General features: G+C 38.2%; 1 protein-coding gene across 3 annotated transcripts in view; it reads right to left on the reverse strand.

The window, feature by feature from the left end:
* PIGN (phosphatidylinositol glycan anchor biosynthesis class N) overlaps nucleotides 1–22,104 on the reverse strand; it is a 127,335-nt gene that overhangs the window by 61,129 nt on the left and 44,102 nt on the right. For all 3 annotated transcript variants that reach the window (XM_063400681.1, XM_063400689.1, XM_063400672.1), the window contains exons 12-16: nucleotides 21,856–21,911; nucleotides 6,814–6,892; nucleotides 4,546–4,728; nucleotides 1,134–1,270; nucleotides 11–110 (exon numbers count right to left, since the gene is read on the reverse strand). In XM_063400681.1, the coding sequence (XP_063256751.1) occupies nucleotides 11–110; nucleotides 1,134–1,270; nucleotides 4,546–4,728; nucleotides 6,814–6,892; nucleotides 21,856–21,911 (555 nt within the window). The remainder of the gene's footprint in view (nucleotides 1–10; nucleotides 111–1,133; nucleotides 1,271–4,545; nucleotides 4,729–6,813; nucleotides 6,893–21,855; nucleotides 21,912–22,104) is intronic.

Below are 22,104 nucleotides of genomic sequence, written 5' to 3' on the forward strand. Positions count from 1 at the left end.
AAATACTTACTAGTATTTCAATTCCCAGTATACAAACCAAGAGGAATCCTATAGATTGACCAATATGAAGTGACAAAACATTTGTGGCAAGGTCTTGAATGACAGGAATTCTGTTCAAAATGATGGAACAAGAAAAAATTTATTAAAAAAACCCCACACACAACAAAACAAACCCCACAAACAAACAAACCAGAAATAACTTAATTTTACCTTTACATGGCAAGGATGGGGTCAGAGCACAAAAAAAAATTAGAGGTATTGTTAGACCCCATGACTGATAGCCAGATGATCCTTCTGCCCAGTTTTACTTGATAGAAAATCTACAATAAAATGTTCCAGCCTTTTCCTCCCATATTTGGCACATCTTCACCAGTGTTTGTACAAGCTTCAGATTATGCACTACCACCCAAATTGACTCAGAGTATATGAATATTTTTGGTTATGTTGTGCTTAATGTCTGTCATAACTGATGAAACATTCAGAAGGTTTAGAGAGAGAAAAACCCTACTTGTTAGCTTTTCCCATGCTTTATGAGACAGCTCATTATCTAACTGCAGTTGGTCTCATTTTCTCTGAATAATACTGAGTCAGTATCTACAAACTGCCAGTAGATCAAGAAAGTAAAAGGCATCTGAAGGTAACGAGTACTTTTGGGCTTGGAGTAAAAGGATATCCAAACAAGACAAATATATTTCAGTATGGGAGCACATTCCTCAAGATGACTAGCACGTGTTCCCCAAAAGTGGCTGGTGTTGCGCAGACTTGACACTTTGCAGAATCATTCTGCAAAATAAATCAGCTGCTACAGGTATTTGCAAAGATTTTAGAACTCTCTTGTGACAGTTAGAAGTTTAAAAGTATGTTTTTATGGAAATAGTTTACTTTATTTTTGCTAATAGAAAAGATATCTTCTAGAATTGGCAGCTGCATTAGTCAGTTTGGACACTACTCATTATGTCAACCAAAATATAAACCAGAGTCCTTCGGAATGTCTCAGAAACACAGAAGGAAGTTTAATAGAATTGTACCTAACTTTTTGTCCCAAATTTATGGGAAAAATTTAATTCTCTACAAAAAGGAAGTCCAGACTTGGTCTTATAAAACAGTAGTAATAAATTGCATTCTTTACTTACTCTTTCACAACTGCATACCATACTGGCACTGGCAAGAGACAGTATACATAGTATGTCCAAGGACATGTTTGAATCAACAGGAAAAAAGCTATTATCATTCCAGCAGCAGCAAAAACATAGAGGAGAACGGTAGATTTCTGAAATACAAGCGTTTGGACAAACATTCTTGAACCAGCAATAAAATGTTTTAAACTACACTTTATTTTCCATTTGTTAGTTACAGAGTAAAACAAATGCTGTTTTAACACAGCTACACAAGCTGCCATGAATCTCTACACAATTCTAGAAAAGTTGTCAGCCAGATTAAAAAAAAAAACAAAAACAACCATAGGATTTGAAGATCTAATTCTAAGTATGTCTCTTCATAAGATCCTGCAGTAAAATCTCCATGGGAAAGACATACTTGTACAATCTGGAGGCCCAATGTATGCAATGTTAGTTATGTTCAATTGATACTTGGAATCCATCTGAAGCCAGAGACGCTAAAGGGTTTGGGAAAAAAGAACTCACAAATTTAGATTCTAGAAACAGACTTGGAATATAACTTATTGAGTTCAAGTTCATAGCCTTACAGTCAAAGCATTTAATGAAAATTCCATCAGAACATTTCCTCCTCCTGCTTGAGACAGTTGCAAGAGAACTAATTAAATTAAAATATTAAGCATTAACTCCTACCAGAAAAAAACCCACAACTATTCAGGATCTAGGAACAGCTACAAAAGGAGGCTTGTGATCAGCCTTCCAAAGGAGAAGCTGCCTTCCTCAAAGAACCCACAATTTCAAAATACAACAGAGGACTAGAGTTGCACAGCACTAAAAGGGTAGCATAGCCGCAACTATTACATTTCATCTCCACCTACAGGTACTGCTTTGGGCTTTTCTTAGAAAAAAATAGATATAAGATTAGAACATTATCTACTCAAAGAAACACATTCTCAGACTGAGAGCATTCTTAAGGAGAAGCATCAAAGAGAGAAGGAAAATTTTAAAATGGTTTATCTGAGATGGGCAAGTCAGTCCTTAATCATCAGGTAGCAGAAATCTCTTGTTTGTGCAAAGAGAAGCCTTAAACAGTCACTCTGCATCTGCCTTTTATCTGGTCATTGAACTATTCTTCCTTATTCAGGGACATTCAGATATCAGAAGAATTACTGTTAAGGGAAGATTATGTACAATTTAAATAAACAATTTTATCTGTGTGTATTCCAACTTGACAGAACAAAGGCAGCTTTAGTGTAGGTAATGACACTGTTTTCTTCTGCACAAATGCTAGCTTCTCGAAAGAGTCAGGCAGACAGACATACAACTTTGTTAAATATGCTGAGAAGAAGAGAATCAGCTAGCAGTTCACCTAGATGGATTAACATCTTTTTTGGCTTCCCCTCCCCGTAACTGATATACAACTGCCTTGATCTAAACTGACAGCAAATGCAAGTTCTAAATGATTTTTAAAATAGAATTTTTGCTAAGATATACCATTAGCCTAAGAAAATATATGTCATATAGAAAGCTGACCCAGGGCAATTTTGCTTTATTAGTTTTAAATTTTACATTTGCTGACATATAGACAGAATGAATATGCATATATATGATATGCACACAATATAATTTATCACTGAATGAGTAAACACAAAATCAACATTTTATTCCATGTAGCAACATAAATATTATCAAGTCCAATAAAGTCAGTCAAGCACTGAAAATGGAAACCACATTTGCATTTCTGTGAATGTTTAAAATAAATTAAAAGGTTATACTTCTTGCTAGGCAGAACAACATTCTACACCAAAAGGAAAAAAAAAAAGGTTTTTCTTCATATGCAGCAAAAGAAGCCAAAAATTTTTAAAGATTATATATATAGGATACGCAATTTCATTACTCAGAAGCTCTTTGATTTTATAAGGACGTGCTTTGCAGGAGACTAGTTGTCGATGGTACATTAGTCTCTCAGCAAATTTCTTTAAGTTGCTCCAATATAAGCTATAAACAAAATAACTTCCATATATGAAGCATTAGCCTCACATTGTGATTCTCTAAGTATTTAGGAACTCTAAAACGTTTCTACAGAAAATGGCCTCTTATGAAAACTGAAGAAAGATAAATTTTAAAGACAAAGAACTAAGAAATCTCACTTCTTTTCTGCCAGTGTCACTAGCATAAAATTTGCCTTCAACAAGTAAAATCAAAATACCAAATTAAAATCTATGCCAACTAAGAATGCAAATTTTTCCTTAATGTAGTTATTAATATGCCTGATACTCAGCCTACTTATCGTAATTATTTTGTTTGTATCTAACATAACATGCATCCTGGATTATTTCCTCTCAGCTATTTTATGAAATAAAACCTAAATCATGCAGTAGAGCACTTATGAATATTTTCCATTTTAATTTTGTTTGAGCATTTTCATGAAAGGTCAAAACTACCTCATTTCAGCCAGTAGTAAAAACCTCAAGATAGCATGATAGGAATTTTCTCAGAGTAAGATACTGAAGGCAGTAAAGATGTTAAGTGAATGTTCATTCTCACCTACATTACAAAATGAAACAATTTCTTTTATTCTGAAACAAATTCTTGACATTTAGGAGAATTTCCTCTCCCCCCAAATGCTTTAACCCTTCTCTAGTGAAAATGCTAGCTTTTTGCCTATCCACCTTTTTGAGATCCTTCTTTTCCTGATAAATGACTGAAAAGAAATTCTTAGGATTTTATACTTTGTGAAAAATCTAACCAAAAATAATCTTATCAAAAAGATCTTTCTTCATGTTTCATGTCCTCTGCTGCACACTTGCAAATCACAAAGAGCAAGAGAGCACACTGTTCTGTGAAACCACAGCTCACCTTTTATCAAAACAGGCTATACATTTTTAAAAATGCCATGATTGGACTGCACAGTTTCTAAGAACAGATGCAAAATTGCCAAAGAGGGCAGGAATAAAATAATTTGCATGCTGGGGCTTTTTTGGCCTTACAGTGAAGAACATCAATAAAACCGGAAGCCTGAAATCTGTATTCTTCTAAACAATTATTATTACAACAGAGTGCCATTAACATTGAAAATTAAACCTGGGAAAACGAAACCTGATTAAAGCCAGACTCTTTAATAGTTTTAAATCGGTATGTTTTCTCACATTTGCATTAGCATCTCAAATGGACAGCTGCAGAAATAAAAACTGAGGAAGAACAGTATTGCACACTGACTTACACATCTTAGGGACACTGATCCTTATCAATGGACTGAACTGCAACACTGCACAGGATTACAGTAGATGGAAAACTCAACAGCTTGCCAGTCTCCACATGAAGTCAAAAGAAGTGTAAGGTATTCAATTCATCCTGCACAGAGTCACTTAGCATACATGTAACACTGAAAACTCATAGAAAAAAAATCAATTGAATGCTTCCAACCTACCTTTTTATTACTTGGGACAGCCTTGATCAAATTGGTATGGGCCTTGATAATGACCAAAATCACGTAAGTCGTCCAGCCCACAAAGCCCATGGCAATGCTTAGACCCAGGAATAATCTATCATAGGTGTGGTAGTAAGACAAGCCTTCCAAAGCAAGGTTAATCAGGGTTTTGCACAGGGATACCTGGAGGCAGACAAAACATTCAAGTAACGTATTAGAAGAGTGTGAGCTCCCCATTCCACAAATCAGCCTAAGTGACAGCAACTGGAGCTCAAGCAGCTCTACCACTCGTGGCACATGTGCTCTCTCTAGCTCTCTAGGTAGTGTTTTGGCCAGCACCAAACAGGTGCTGGAGTACACCCTGCTTGGGACTCCTGCTGGATTTCAAGTCTATCATCACCTGGCTCCTTCACCATCCTCCCCGGCCACAACAGTGGTTAGAAGGTGAAAGCCACACAGACAGCACACCTTGAACACCACCTACTACCAAGCATGCCATTCAGTTTTCCCACACGTATTTGACTGTACATATTCCAGTGTAAGTTATCCCCTTAAAAAACAGTCATGTGCTTCTGAAGGCTCATTTACACAGGAGAAAGATTATGAATATAGCTGAAATAGGGTCACTCTCCACAGCCTGAAGTGTCCCCTGCCTGGGTTTTGATGTCCCCCGCTTCAGTAGTACGGGATACCACAAGCACCAGCAGTGAATTCAGAGACTAAATTGGAATCCCAGATGCATTTACAAAGCAGCTGCTCGTAGCTCTCAGGATGTAAATCATTTGGAAACAAGAAGGGTTGCACCCAGTCCAATCACAGGTCCCCTCACTCATACCTCCACTGGGGAGACACCATGATAAAGCCTGTGAGTTTTCCCAATGTGCCATTGGGGTGTGCTGGCCTCTGATTTCCCAGAGATGGGAAGCTTGTCTGTGTGATTTGGAAGAGTACAGTAAGAAGCTGAACATACACAGTGAAGCTTTTTTTATATTTGCAGGTATCCAGTTGGGATTCAACACCAAAAAAATAGAAAAAGGTACAGCAACTACTGAAGAGATCACAAGTCTGCCAGTGGGCAAACTCACCCCAAAAGGCATCTGTTCTAAACAATTATGAGTGCACATTTGCAATGCAAAGAGTTGCAAGGTTAAGGCAAAGAATCATCCAGACCCCAGGTTCTGGGATGCTGAGGATAACCAGGGCACGGGCACAAGTCTGATGTGTGAGCGATCAAGAGTGAACTTAAACACCTGGGGCACTCAAACGAACAAGGAGTAAAATTTAGATATAACCAACAACACTGCAAACCACAAGTTCTACTCCTGAAATGTATAAAACATCCCCAATCAGTAAATGTGACAGCTAGGTAGAAGTATTAGGAAACCAAGAAGAAAACCTGCTATCACAGCAAAATAGAGCTATTTATTTAAGCTGAAGGATTTCCAATTCACAACAAGAAAAGTAAAAAGGCATAAAATAGCTGTCCTGTGCATAAAATAGTAATTTATTACCCTAAGAATCACATTAGGAAGAAAGAACTGAACCCTAACACACAACAGAATTCTTCCATGCACCTGTTAAATATAGGTTAAATATAATCTTACATATTCAATATTTTCATGTACTTTTTAACACAGAAGTCAATAAACAAACTAAACATGTTAAAATGAAAGACTTCTTGGTATAATTTAGCTCTATAAATTCTTTCTGTAAACATCAGAATACAAACACTGGTGAACTGCACCCATCAAGTACCCTGTCACACACTGAGTGTTAGCAAATTCTTAGGAAAGTAATACTGGAAGTGGGAAGCAACAATTCCATGTATGGCTCCCAGTCTGACACACTGAAATGTGAAAGTAAAACCAAGAACAGCTGGCTCAGGTAAAAAAGGATCAGGTGAAGTAGGATCTACGATGGAGCAACAGATCACACTTTTTTTCATGCAACTAGCCGTCTAAATAGTGCAAACGTGAATTACATTCCTCAGTTTATCTCTCAATTTACCCTTTTCTAGTGTGGAAAATAAAAAGACACGCTATGTGTTATTATACTATGAAATAGTAACTAACAGTTTAAGAAGTATGAGAAAAATATAGCAAGTCAGTATTATTTATTGGAATTGGTATTAAAATCTAAAACTTGGAAGACTTACAGTGGGGGTTTGAGTTAATGAGATGTGCATCATAAGGAAGGAAAAAAGTTTTATTTGTCAGTTAATTTCAATTTAAAGAAAATAAAATACACATATTAGCAAAACAGACTTACCGCTTCATCGTACTTCTGCTGCTGAATATATAGTCTTATTTTTTTTAAAAAGTTGATCTGTTCAGAAGCAGAAAGTGGTCTGTACAACAACATAAAGAGGTATTAACATTTCTCCTTTTCGCAAGCAGCAAAAATTAACTTTGCAATTAAAAGAATTACTCTGTAATGAAACCAAAGTATTCTGAACTTCATTAGAAGCAATTAGGTAATTGAGACTAATCTATTCCTCTGCATTCATCTTCACATGTGTCAACACAGCTGCTTTTTAACTTATCTCTAAATCTCTGCATTAATAGACATCTCTTATGTACTGATCCCATCTAATACTACTGAGAATTATCTCCCTTGTGCATTATTACTGACCATTGCTCTGGACAAGAAGCATGGCACACAGGAAAATGAAGCAATTTAATTGATTTGAATACGGCTGTAAGCGCCTTATAAGACAGCATTGAATGATTTGCTCACATTCCACACCAACAGCAGATGATGCTTAACAATCTTCTCTTTGAAAAGTACAACCACGTCTCCTGTTACTCAAGAAGCTCTTAGCTGAGTCCCCAGAGCAGGGGATAACACAGTTACCCTGCTACACTGAGGTCAGTGATAAAAATCTCTTTGATTTTAATGAATTCGATCATCAGCCTAAACAATTGCTACCATTCTTCCCTGACTGAAAGCAGTAACAAGGACTAAACAAGCCAGCCGACCAAACTCCCCAAATGAAGGGAGAAGGAGCTGTTTCTCCTGTACCATTTTCTTTCCACGTTTAGGAACGGCGAAGGCCTGAGAATCCCAGGCTTACCGTGGATAAGTTATAAGCCACAACAGAGTCATCACTGTCACTTTAGGCACCACACTCAAACCACCATGGGCCACAGCTGACAGCCAGGGAATGCCTATGGCAGGTTTCCTTCACACCTTCCACAACACAGCAGTGGCACAGAAATGGCACAGCTCTCAGCATCTCAGCATCCAGGGCACAAGGTGGCCCAGCCTGCCTCCCTCCCCCCTGCTCCTCCACATGCCTGCTACAGCACCACCAGCCCCGTGCTCCCGGCAGTGCCAAATCAGGTCACTCCCACCATTGAAATCAGCAGCAGTGGCCCGTGTGGTCACTCAGCTGAACCACGGGGGCAGGTCTTGATTTCATGCAGCTGGTGCATGGAAATGTTCATTCCTGCAGCTCCCAAACAGCTATGAATCACTTTTGTCTACAACACACCATCCTTTGAGCCATAAAATACATTATAAGCATTCTCTGCCTGAACAACCTGACTTTTTATTAGTAGTAACATCCTGGTGTATTTTAATGCTATTTCATTAAGTTCAGAGCACAGCAGTATCATGTAGGAAACTTCCAAAACACTGAATAATTGGAAAAACAATTCATCTGACTTTAGAGAATAGTAACTGTATTAAGAAAATGTTTGTCTCTTTTCAATCTAGAAAAGAATTGAAGGATGGTATCCTATAAACAAGTAGGAAGAAAGAGGTCCCATGGAAAAGGACAAAAAAGATGATCACAAGGTCATGGTAGGAGTTTGATCACAACTTTGAGGGGAAACCAGAGGATTTTAGAAACTAGACTTAAAATTAGCAAAGTGAATGTTGGTTGTTTCTGCACCTTCGTGATGCATCCCTACAGAAGCCAACCTTACATCTCCACAGGCTGAGGGCTACAGATAGAAACAATTCTTAAAGGAGGCAAACCAGACCCAAGCACTGCCTCAAAGAAATCTGTGGCCCTCAGATTTTGCTAAGTTGTTTGGCAGGGGAAAGGGAGCAAAACATCCACTCAAGGTGGGGGTTTTACCATGTGTGGAGGTTAGGAGGAAAAAAAAACCACACCATATCTTAGGTTTTAGTTATGGATTTTAAAAAAAAATCTGGAATAAATATTCAGAAGCTTTATTTAGGACTTAAACGCATTCAAGATGTTCCCATGTTCCCTGTCTCATTTTTATTGTTTTCCACATACTGTTTTCCGTGAATTCTATCCCTGCCAAATTCAATGCAGATTTCTTCCAAGCCAAATTATATTTCACTTCATATCTTTGTTCATTTACCTGTAACCCACTTATTATCTTTTTACTCTCCCTGAATCGTTATATTTTAATGAACAATGGTCTTCACCTAATTCCTTCTTAGATGACAGCACCTAGGATGTCTGTACATGGATGGTGTAACAGAATAAATGGGGTTTTCAAACAGTAAAATTTTGAGTAAGTCAAACACTGAAAGCAATTATTTTTGTCAAACCGGGTTACCATTGGCAGATGCATTTTTAATTTTCAATAGCTAACATCATAACACACACACTACCTTACTTCCACATATATAATTTTCAAGAAGTTGAATTTACAACTGTCTAACAGTTGTTTCTGTAAAATTTATTAATTTCATCAGAAAGTAAGGACTATTCATATATAGTTATGAAAATGCAAGGCATTATCTTAAGCTATTTTTACATCTATATTAAACAAAAAGGCAAAGAAGTGATTAAAGAATTTTTGCATTTTATACCAGTCTAAGAAGGTTACCAAATATGCTGATAATCCCTCAATTAAATGGGTGTAGTTCACCATAAGCAGTTTCTCATCCATTGAGGATACTGATTCATTTCCTGAAGCTGACAAAATAGATGAGAGATTTAAAAGAAATCTAGATGTAGCAGAAAGCATAAAGAGACAAAGATGAGCCATGAACAGAAGTGGAAAGTTGCCTATGAAAAAAACCCATGGACTTTGGAATGGCAGTTCCATAAAATCTACAAGACTTACCAAAATCCAAAGCCACACAGAAAATTTAAATCTTACAAGTTAAAGCTTGAAATGCTCATAGCACTACTTGATTTTAACTTAAACTACTTTAAAGATCTCCAGTAGTGTCAGGAAATAATAAACTGATCAGTTTTATCCTGTGTTTTACTATACAGCATGCCAGAGGCACTTGCAAATGTCAATGTATTCTCAAGGTCACTTAATATACACATCCATTCAACTAATATTAATAGTAATGAAGTGAATTTATTGATCATTATTAGAAAGATTCTCAACTCTAGAAGGAAGACTAGGGTGTATGTGTATGTGCTCTTGCCAGCTATCCACCATCAAAATCCAATTCTAACAAATTCAACATGAATAGCCTTGCCTAGTAAAATCTGAGGTCTTTTTCCATAACACAAAAATACCTGTCCTATTAAGAGGCACAAAGAATTCAGTCAGTGGACTCAACTCTGTCTTCTTTTTCTTAAAAGTATTGCGAAACACATGCACTGAAAAGGGTAGTACTCAGAGGTTTAACTCAAAAGAAAAAAAAAGTAAGAACTCCATGATCACATAGATTATAAACACACACACATTCAAAATACCACTGGGATTCTAAAGACTTAAGATTACATTCTTCACAGAAAATTATGGTGGTTCTGGAAGAGAAATTTTATTTTTCATTATGGCTATTAGAGATTAACTTCCTGGTTTCCAGACCGAAATCACAGCTTCATCCATGAATAAACATAATTCATTATGAAACAAGATGATTGGGCTAATCATGCAAGTGCTTGTAAACTCTCCCTTCTGAGATGTTAGTTACCCTTGTCATAGGTATACCTGACAAAATTAATCTTTCCAGCACATCCTTCATGCTTCATATAAGCTAAGCTATTTGACAGCAATTCACAACAAGACTGTGATGAAGTACATTCACCATAGCAATGTCAAAGGGATCTCTCTTTGGCCAGTGAGTCTTGTTTATCATCACACTACAGAAATTACCATCCCCAACGGCATAGGTAGCATGCTGCAGACAAATCGTGACATAAAAAAATCTCAGAACAGAAGGAGATGCCTTGCAAATACATCTGTACCCACCACTGCAAGTTTGTTCCTTTTATTATGCCTGGTTACTTGGGTAAAGATTTATGGTAATCTCATTGCACAGTAAATTTTCCAGAATTCTACTATAAAAAGTAACCTCTTCATGTCTGTATTAGTTGAGCACTTAAAATGCTGCAGATTTAATAATGAAAGTCAAGGAAGCATCACAGACGTGTAGATGAAATGTACAAAGAGAAAAACCGAGATCTTTGCCCAATTCATTGTCAGATGAAAATAAACTCATTTCAGCTGCTTCACTATACACACCCACAAACCCCCTGCACCTGACTGGGTCAGCTCATGCATATCTACACCCTTCTACCACTGCCTTTGCACTCTCCCCATCAGAAAGGAAGAAAATACTGTACACCCTACAATTCTTTTAGAGGGGCAAGATTTGCAAAAGACACATTTCTAAGACCCTTATCCAGCAGCAAATCAGAAGCAGCTGTTCAGCAGTTTTCTAACTTTTTCATATTGGCTATTTGGGAGATGGGGAGGAAAGCACCAGCTCCTCCTGCTGATGCAAAACTAAAAAGCTAAAGGATATGGACACACATCCCTTGACCCCTGTGACAACCCCACGGTGGAGGCAAGGCCATTTGAATAAAGCATGATAGGATTTTTTATAGGTGACCTGCTTTTGAGCACCACATAAAGCAGAGCTTCTCACATGCTTTGCTATGAAATTCCTAACTCCAGAACTGTTAGCAGCAAAAGTGCCATCAGATTGACACTGTCCAAACAACTCCAGCAACCTCTTCAGACAAAATGCTGAGTATTTACAGGTTCTTACAGGTTCTTCTGTCCTCTTCTCCAGAAAGAAGATCCCTGGTACCTGAGTAACTCGCAGCCTGAAATAAATCACCCAGGATAAAGTTGCCCATCTCTAGAGCATCCAAAGCCTCTGCCAGGCAGACACTGCTGAGGGCAGGTGCCAGGGCCTGTCTGTTCTCTCCCCACGGGAGAAAACTGCCAGCAACAGAATCAGCAGAGTAGGTTCAAACTCTGCTGCCACAAACCCCTCTGTGACAGGGCCATACTACAGAGAAGAGATGACTTCCATTCCAGCAGTTCTGCAAGCAGCTGAAATATAGTACTTACAGGACCCACTATTACTGCTTTGATCCACAAAGCAATAATTTGATCCACTGCTGGCAAAAGGTCATCTTGAAAATGCAGATGTAAGGCCGGCCTGATGTTTCCACAGAGCTGCTATTCGAAAGTAACTGAGCCAGTGCAGCAACAGGAGGATTCCAAAATGCAATCTCCCATGAGAGCTGCCTTCAAACATTGTCAATACACAACAGTATGGCACCTGAGAAAGCATCAGGTGGGTGAGGGGAGAGTAGAGACACAGATCTTTCTGCATTCAACACTATTAATGTGGCAGAAACATAATTGCACACTTATTTCTGTTCTACAACAAATTCACTCCAGTTAGCAACCCGTGGCTGCAGAGACTTAATATTGATGACAGTGCATTCACAAACAAACCCAATGTTGTCCTTCTCCTGTTTCTTGTTTCCTACTTATTTTTCAAAGTACTGTGCACAGTCTTGTAGGAGCAGAATAAAATGCATAAGAAAACCTTCTCACTTCATCAACAGCAGAGAACAATCACAAAGACAATGAATGGCAAATGATGCAAAGACCTGAGTTCATTCAACAAAATATGAAAAAATTGACCAAATAAATATTGCAAAAATCAAAGTCTGGAACCATGATATTTCCTCTCTGTTGAACTTGCTGTGCAATACAGAGTACATGATGTTACCTGGGGCAATAATCAGGAAAAAGAAAGCTGTTACAGTTCTATGGACCTCACCAAATTACCCATTTACATGAATTTTAATGCTCACAAGCCAATTTTTCCCATTTTCAAAATGTGTTCAATTCCAGTTCTTTAACTGTGCCTTTTTGAAAGAAAGAACTGTTTTACAGTATCTGCCCAAGACAGACTGAAAGCACACAATATGAGATAAAGAGACAATCCTTTGCATAAATTTTAGTTTTGATCAGAGTGAAGCTTCAAAGACTAACCAATTTGGTGAGTAACTCAGTGATCCTTAATCTGTTTAGATGGCTTTAATTTTACTTGTTTACTAAAATATTTTCAGGTAAGCTGCTAAAAGAGGCAAGTTCTAAAAAACTTCATTTTCCTAATTAGAAGATGCAAGTTGATTACAGATTTTAAAAATTACAGCCATAGTTTTAGTACAATAAAATTATGTTTCTTAAAAGAAAACGTGCTCTACATAAACCTACACCAGTGGGTTTATTACAGCTTTATAAAGCCTAGAACCCACAATACTTTTTCCCAACTTAATCTAATCTCTTTGCTCCTGCTGTTCCACTGCCAGGACTTTCAGTTTTGGAGGGTCTAAATTAAAGTGAGTTTTTGTATTTCTGGATTTTCTGACTCCTGTGTTAAAGTTTTAGTCAGGTAGTCTAGCTGTAGGGTTGTAGTAAGTTATCTTTGCAACTCGGTTATCTTCTTTCTTCTAAGAAGCATTAAAGAGAACTTCTGGCACTCCTGAAGAAAGAAAAGGATTAAGAAAATCAATAAGAGGCTCCTCTTTTAAGTTCTGAGGTTTTTGTTCTTTAAAGCATAATGAAATGAAAGGAGGATATGCACACTTCCACAGGCCAAAAGTAGCAAAAAGTGTATTTACTGAGACATTGCAGGAGGCCCTCAGTACACGAAAACTTTTGCATTCATCAGATTCACAAACATGCAGAAGAGGACAGCGGGACATCAGTGAAGCCGCAGGAAATGGTCTGACTGCTAGTGCTCTAACCCTGGATTGTCAAGTCTCAGGAATTAAAATAGCCTTTAATATTCACAAATCAGAATCCCTGATGTAGCATATTCAACAGCATAGCGCCTTAGGGTATTTATGTAAATCCTTTAGATAACAAAGATGAGAGAAAAAGGAGCTGACAACTAAACTGCCAGCTGCCAATTCATTGAACAGAGAAGCAGTTAAGGTAACTGGGCTGCACACAGCATATTTTGCATGTAAACTACTATGGCAAGAGCTTCAGAGAACCAGAGGCCAGGAGGGAGGAGGCCACACTCTGAAACTGTCCTTCTGGCCCCCTTAAAGCAGAACTAAGGAGATGGATGCAGGGATCTTGCAATGACAGGTGGTTTGTCCAGAAAGCCATAGCAGGACATGATGCTGCAGCCTTGGAAAGCAAAACTGCTCTTCAGGGAAGGTGGAAGATCCCTGAAGGAAAAGAAAGTGTGAAAAAGTCATACTGTGTGGCTCTACGCAGAAATTTACTATATGTAATATGCTAGGTAGAAAAGTTATACTGTAATAACATTAGAATAATGTAGTGAAAATAGTTTTGTAATTAACAATAAGTTGTATAATAGAAGCTGTGTATGTGTGTGATACTTTTTTTGCTCAAGAAGAAAAATTCCTCAGCACAGAGATAACATTCACAGAGGCCCCTAAACCTTCTAGTGAAGAAGAATTTATGGCCTCTTATCCATAGAACCTAACTTTCTCAAGGACATATACTCTCATGTGTTTTTTTTAATTAACAGAAAGCTTTTGTGACAAGAAACGGCTGAAAATTACTTGTTTTATGTAAGATATGAATAGTCATAAACCAAAGGCTTAAAAAGTAAGACTTCTCTTTGTTCTGGGCCCTTCTCCTTCCTAGCCTTTGTCTGGAAGGGAGGGGGGACGGTAGTCCCGGGCTACCTTCTTTGCTCTTATTGTCTCATAAATTGTCCTACTCTAAATTGTTTAACTTTTATTATTGTATGTGTATTACCAATTTTTTTATATAACCATTTTTATTTTTATTAAATTTCCAAAAATCACAAAGCGAGTGATTGGCTTTTTATTACAAAAGGCACCATTTTTAAAGTCTCCTCTATTTTAATACTACAGAAGAGGAATATGTGCTAACTCCACATAACACCTTGCCAATGCTGTGAGTCCTCACCTCTGCATGAAAAATTATGATTTATGTCAATGACTTATGTATGATTTATGGCAATGAGCTGGATCAAGGTAACTGCAGTGTTGTGGCTATGTAGCGTTATATCACAGCTCCTCTTCTGCTCCACAATCCTACAGGCCCATCCTAAACCCTAGCTACTATTTTCCAAGCAGCTGCATCCAGAGCACACAGCTTGTGCTGTGCTGGGCAAGTACCTGCTAGCAGGGCCCCATGGCCACCAAAACGTGTCTGGGAGACCACTGTACAGCAAGGAGTCAATGATGCACACACGTTCAGCAGGCCCAGGCCTGTGGTGCCCAATACCTTGGCCACGGGACAGACCCAGTCAGCTCTTAGGAACAGAGGAGCCTGCAGGCAATTCCCACTTGCTAACAGATTACACCACCTGCCTGTCCTCATGTATGTAAGAGCTGCAAGAAGTTCTCATGGGAACCTCCTTTCTGTCTGACACTAGAAATTATCACCAGAGTTGATTTCTTGATAGAAAATCATATAGCAGCTTGAATAACCAAAACATGGGAGCATCTCCACAGCAAGCACTGGTGTGGCACCACCAGAAAATGGATCTGATGCTCCACAAACACAGGGTACCCAGCATCCGAAGGGACGTGTGATTTACTCGCTATCTGTATTCTTCTGTTCATTTTCTCTTATTAAAACAGCTATTTTCTTAAGCTATTTGTTATTGGGCTTTTCTTACTGAGATCCAGAAGGAGTCCTGTACCTCACGCCCCTTACCTCACACCCCAGAGCAGAGCACTCTCTGTCCATCCCCTCCCACCACCTGCTGTAAATCCTCCCTCATCCTCATTGCACAAAGCCTCAAGTTCCACAAAAAGGCCAAAAGGATTTATAATATAAGGAAATAGAGAAATACACATTAATCTTGTGATATTCTATCTTATACACCAGCCTTTTAGCTCCTTCTAAAGACCTTACCTACTTCCTCCTCGATAGTAAATCCAATTATATCCAGTCCTCCTACACAGAAGCTGTTGCCAGTTAGCTTTTCATGTACAAAGGAAAAGCTTCCCATTGCACTGCTGAAACTCAGGACCAGCAGGATGTCTGCCTTCTAAGAGGATTGCATCCTCCCTGAGCAGCAATGTGCTTCAGACACAGCCCATTCAGTGAGAGAGAAGCTGACATCTTTGCCAAAGAACAGGCATTGATTTCTCTCTGAAGAGATAATACCTTTACTGTTTAATCAGGAGGGCTTTTTGTAAAAAATAATACAAAGCCATTATTTTCATTTGAGCCCTTTATCTCAACAGCACTGCAGTTTTTGATGTATATACATCAGTTCTTAAAGCTGAGCGGAGAGGGCAGCCAGTGTGCCTCCCAACACCAGCAGGCTAAAGGTGCCCACACTGGCCAGCTTGTACCAGCAGCCCCAGCAGCCCTATGCCTAGATTCACACCTGATAACACAGTGGGGACAAAGTGAAGCAAGGAAAAGGCTGGCTGCATTTACAGGGTTCACTTGGAATTGATAGAAGCTGCCAGGCCTTCATTCTTGACCACAGGATGAAAGGGCTGAAATCTCTTTACAGATAAATCAGTGCTTCTGCTAAATAAAAGGTCCTCTGAAGACACATTCCAACAAATGCGCAAGGAGAATAATCACTATTAGACTGTCCTTCCCTACTGCAATACTTTCACCCTTTCCTCTTGGCATTTAATGCTTAATGTTTGCTCTTGCAAGCATTATCACACATATCACAAATGTCTTACAGATTACCAGTTATTTCAATAAATGTAATCTATGTAAACAAAACAAGAATAGTATGTTTCAAAGGATGTGCTGACATCTTTAAGGAACCCTGCCTTGCTCAGTGGTGGAAAAGAAATCACTTGCTTCACTTTGATCCAAGTGTCAATTTTGTGGGAATATCTATTATTTAAGTTTTGAAAGGCCATCAAACTGAGGGATCAATGCAGTACTCTATCTCCAGTCATCAGAGAAGGGACGAAAAGAGAGGTATCTGTGCAAATGGCAGTTTTTTGAAGTTTCTACAATCTTCAAAGACATTCTACACTCTGTTTTCTTTTCTATCACTGACAAAATATATAATGTGCAATTATGTGGAAAGACTCAGTCTCTACGTGATTGATACTTCCTTGCACCAAATCCATACAAATGCTTAAGGAAGTTATATCTCAACTCATACTAGAGATTAGAGCAAAGGAAGAGTTACATTTTCATATGGTGAGAAGCACATTTTTATTTAATAGCTGTACACTGCACATTAAAAATGCAGTGACTGTCTATATAAATATGCAAGTTGTAACTTGATTATACACACAAAATAATTATTTGGTATGATTAATGTGTAGTATTCAGGCAATTAGGTTACTTTAAAAATGTAGCATAAGGTGGTTTTTAATTTTTCATATATAAGAAGACAGCTCAAGTATCTTATTTAAAGTCAATTTTCTATTTCCTGCTAAAAAAACCCCAACCATTATCGATAAAAACTTCAAGACATTCAATAAAAAAGCACAGCTAGTGGTAAGCAAGCACTGATTATACTTTAGCTGTTCATCTCTTGGATATTTTTCTTTATGGTGATTCTTAAACTACTGTTCCTGCTGTCTTACTGTGAGACACCAGAACTTGAACAGCTGGAAGCACAGCCATCTCTGAAAGCACTGTGTACACCAGGACTATGCAAAAGGAATCCTGTGCTTTCGTATAATTTATTATCTTAAATCTCTTGTACCTGTTGGGACAATAAAATTGCACCTATTGGTTATGCAGATTTTAGGGCAACACTGATGCGCCATTTACTCACCACACCACACTGTCCTTCTGAAACTTCTTGTGGGATTACCTCCACAGGCCAGAGATGCCAACTTTGGGAATGATTTTGCAACAGTAGCATCTGGCCCCTTGGCACACTTGTCTTTGAGCTGTGCCAGCTTGGCAGTTGCCTTAAGGTACATCAAATGGTCAGAAAGCTAAGATAGTTCACTATCCTGGACATCAGTTTTCCTCTGTCAGCAGTCTTCAGATTTGTCCTCTCACTTCCTTCAAAGCATCTGGTATCTTGGCACCTTCTTTTCTTACACATAAAGGTCAAAGCATTGTGCTTTTCTTCTCAGAATTCTGAGAAAAGACTCTGATTTTGCTAAGCAAATGGTTTTTGAAAATGTGTCTTTTATAGTTGGGGGAAAGAAGGTAGGGAGAGAAAGGAACTGGGAAGGAAACAAATTTCAGATCGTAACTTCTTCCATATATCCAACTGGAACTGCAGGGAAGTATTCAATATCAGCAAGGGACACTGCACCTTGCCTTGCAGCATCAAACACTTGGAGCTGAGTTTCTGAGATGTATTCTCAAGAGTTTCACGAGTAGCCTCAAGACACACTTTTACTTAGATGTGTTCCTTGATGAAGGTACTTTGATAAAGCAAAAATGGCATGACTGGCAGCCAGACACATCCTTATTAATAGACAGATCTATCTAAACTCTAACCTGCCTCAAGCCTGGTCAAGTAGACACTGCTGAACTTTCTATCACATAACACAATGATCAGCTCCATCCTGCTCATCATTATACAGCTGACAGATTTCAGAGATGCAATTTAGATCCAAGTAGGAAAGGGCACATATCTACTGGCCTCCTTCATTTCCTGTCCACTGTGCCAGCCACGTTTGTGCTAGGGATGAGATTCCCTGTGGAAATCAGAAGCTTGATATCAATTCAATATTCTTCCGCTGTTGCCAACACTAAAAATAGGCTTATTTTATCCATATATATATATATGTACTAGCTTAATGCTTTTGGTGCAATATATTCAACATAACACTAGGTTTTGAGTCATTGCAGCTGAAGGTCATGAAGAGTTTTCTACTCACTCAGTAATAAAACACCTGAAAATCAAACTAGAAAACAGGATTTTTCCCTCAGGATATTAAAACAAAAATTCTAATGCTATTTCTGACTGAAAAATTAAGTCCAGGTTAAGTTTCTGTTAAGTTTCAATTTGTACAGAACACACATTGCTTGTGAGTGTATTCTCCCTTCTCCCCTACTCTGAAAAGTACGTATTCATTAGTAATTGCACCTCTAAAACCAGAATGTCTCAGTCTGAAATTCTAGACTCAGATTTTTTCCAGAGCTGATAGCTACATTTCTATTACACAGGCTTTATTCCACTACATCTTTAAATAATTTAAGAAATTCAGTTCTTAGAGATACCTTTGTTCATTTTCAGGTCACCAAGTTGCTGAAATAGCACAAAATCTGTAACAGTCACAAACAAAATATTTAAAGTTTGCTACATAACTTCTTGATCCCAAAGCACCTCAGACAAGAATTATACTTCACTAACATCCAATAAACTATGAAGGAAAAAAGCATTATATGCTAGAGCACACACTTTCTGAGCTTCAAGTTACATATTTCAGGCACCAGAGGGATTAAAAAAGAGTCTAACTCCTTTGTACAACAACTGAAAATGAACAGAGGTGGAAGAAGTTATTTTGTCTGAATGAAAGGACAGTAGTGCAGAAACACAGCACAGCACAGCTGCAGCAGCTGGTAAGGCTAGTCATAAGTCAATACAGATCAGGGGTCAAACCTGATATTAAACCCGGGCTGACAGCTCCCAATATGCAGAACTGCAGAAACACAACCTCCATACAATCACCAATTACTCTGAAACGTAACACAGCACACCAAGACATCTCTTGCCTCAGACAGCAGGTAGGTGTCCCCACCTTTGCATTTTTAACTTCTGAAAAAGCAACCACACCCTTCTACACCCTTTTATCTACCACCAAAAAAAGCATCTCAGCAAAGACAGCAGAAGGGGATACATGCCTTTCCCTCTCTAGCTCATTCACATTCAAGCATAATTTGTGTGAAGAACAGATGTGGTTTGCCTTATACTAATGCTTCAGATCATGCACCTGCAGCTGAAGTTCAAGCTTGTGTTCACTGCACACACATGTGAAAGAGGGGATGGATCTACAGACAGCTCATGCCTTGAGTATTCCTTTGGTTCCTGCAAGCTGGAGCACTAGGAAGTTACTCACTGTTTAAAAGTAGGTTTGTGTTCAGCCACTTCATCCCAGCTATTAGTAAGAGGTTGGACAAGACTCCTTGGTAGCTTTCCAGACATGAGCCAAGTTTTTAAAGTCAAGGAGAGCTATGAAGACTAATCAGAATTTGGCCAAACTACCCCCAGGACACTGCAGGTGAGTATTTACGTTAGCGTGTGACCATCCATGGTATGAGTCTTTTTCTGCCTTCCTAGAATGAATAAACAGTATCATCTTGAAGCAACAAAGAAAGTGTTCACCCCCTCAACATTCCTGTAAGGCAATTGACCGTGGTAGTGGATTCCCTGCCTCCCCACCCCCACTGGCTGCTCCTCAAGGTCGACAGATTTCTTGCCACAAGAGACCATTGGCAAGTGACTAACAGCATGCCACACTAAGAATCTTGGCTAACTAGCACAAGGTTTTGTTTGCACATGTATAATCCTTTAGACACAAACTACTGACCAAGTCTGAGACCAAGTCTGGACCCAGCTGCACCTAAACTCCCTCTGAGAAAGAGGATAGAATGTAAGGGGGTATTTTCAGAATCTCACAACTCAACAGGAGGGTCTCCTTGACAGCTTTTGCTGACCCCATCCTTTTACACAGTAAATAATCAAGTGTACCTCGCCACTGAATCTTGCTAGCCACTGTCACGTTTACTATCAAACATGGTGAAATAATTATTACTTCTCTCTGATGAGCAAGGTGCACCACTCCATCCATGACATTCACACATCCAAGGAATTCTTTTGGTCTCAAAAACCTTTCCTGGAACAACTATTAACCCAAATTTTGATTCAGAAAAAAATTGCAGATTATCTAAAGAAAATAAACTTATTTTTGCAGTGGACCATACCAAGCAACAATACGTTTATACCAAGTTTTAGCAGCAGTTTCAAAGTGATAAATGTCTCTACATTTAAAACAACCCAACATATCATAGAACAGGAAAAACAGCAATCCATAAAGCAATCAGTAATACTTAGTTCCTTTAAAGATAAACACAGCATTAAGAAAAGCACATCCTATTTTATAGAATCAGTCTTATTTCTCAAGGAAAGGTAAAAATGTAAGAGCTGTAAAAAAAGCTAATAGTCATTTATAAAAGAGGACTGGCCATCCTTTCCATAAGAGCATTTTATTTCATACAGGTCAGTAAATTCTTTGATAATGCAGCTGTCATTCTTATTCAGAATTTGTTCTAAAAGATTCATTATGTGTCCAAGATTAACTTGACTTTTGTCTCATGGACTGTCTTGAACCTTTCCCTTTGAAGGAGCTAGAGGTATAAAATAACAGCAATTGTCTGTTCAGAGAGACAGCAATCGTCTTCAACAATAAACATACTTCTCAGGAAGCAGCTCAAGTACTTTTTACTGCTATGATTTAAAGATCTTAATTAACACCAGTTCTATTTCCCAAAGGAAAACAGCTGCTCTTGGTGACAAGGCATTTTTGGAGCACTCCACAAACTGTGAGCAGAACTGAACATTATCACGTGCACCCACGGCAAAGCTTTTAAAAACCTTTACAGAAGCAAGGAAAAGGAAAAAGCAGCTTTAATTAGATAAGACAGAAGGGTGAGGGGAACAGTAACTATTCCATACACTAGAAGAGAGCTCCCAGATACACAAATCACTACAAAGACTCCTCCACAGCCCTGGAAACACTAAGACGAGGCAACACAAATGCTAAGCATTGTAAGGTTCTTTTCCAGATGCATACTATTTATTCTTCATTAGAATTTAAATCACAGAAGAAACAACTCTTAGCTCAACTTTTACACATATAGAAACAAACAGTTTGCACCTCCCAAAGAATGTTGAAAAAATCATAGCAAAAAAAATCAGTGAAAATTATTGTGCAATCTATATAGCTATACTGTCAAAAAAGCTTAAGACCAATAATGCTTAATGGAAAATTAAATATAAGGAACAGACTTTTTTAAATAGTTCTGGTGAAAAGTAGAAGTTAATTGCATAGAGTTCTAGTGCACAGTTTCATAGTCAGATAAACATTACCATTTAAAAAAAGACTTAAGAAACTCAATGTGTTGTTGCAGCTCACTGAAATACCAAAGTAAGCGACAAGAAACAATCAGGTAAAATATAGATAGTTTTTACACTTACTTGAATGGTGTGAACAGAAATGACAATGTAGTTTCCTTTTTCTGACTCATCTTAACCTGCATAAAAGAGCATTAAATCATTACAATCAAGTTGCAACAGGACTAAAAATTGTATCAGGAATTAAACTACAAAAAGTCACAGAAGATTTCTGAGACTTAGGAAAAGGAATGAAATCACACTGTCAATATGCTGTCCATTAAACTGTGTGTTATACTCCAGTGAGCACAACTCCTCTGAGTTCTGGAAACT

Source organism: Prinia subflava, chromosome 1, assembly GCF_021018805.1.
Source record: "Prinia subflava isolate CZ2003 ecotype Zambia chromosome 1, Cam_Psub_1.2, whole genome shotgun sequence".
In the NCBI taxonomy this organism is placed as follows: Eukaryota; Metazoa; Chordata; class Aves; order Passeriformes; family Cisticolidae; genus Prinia; species Prinia subflava.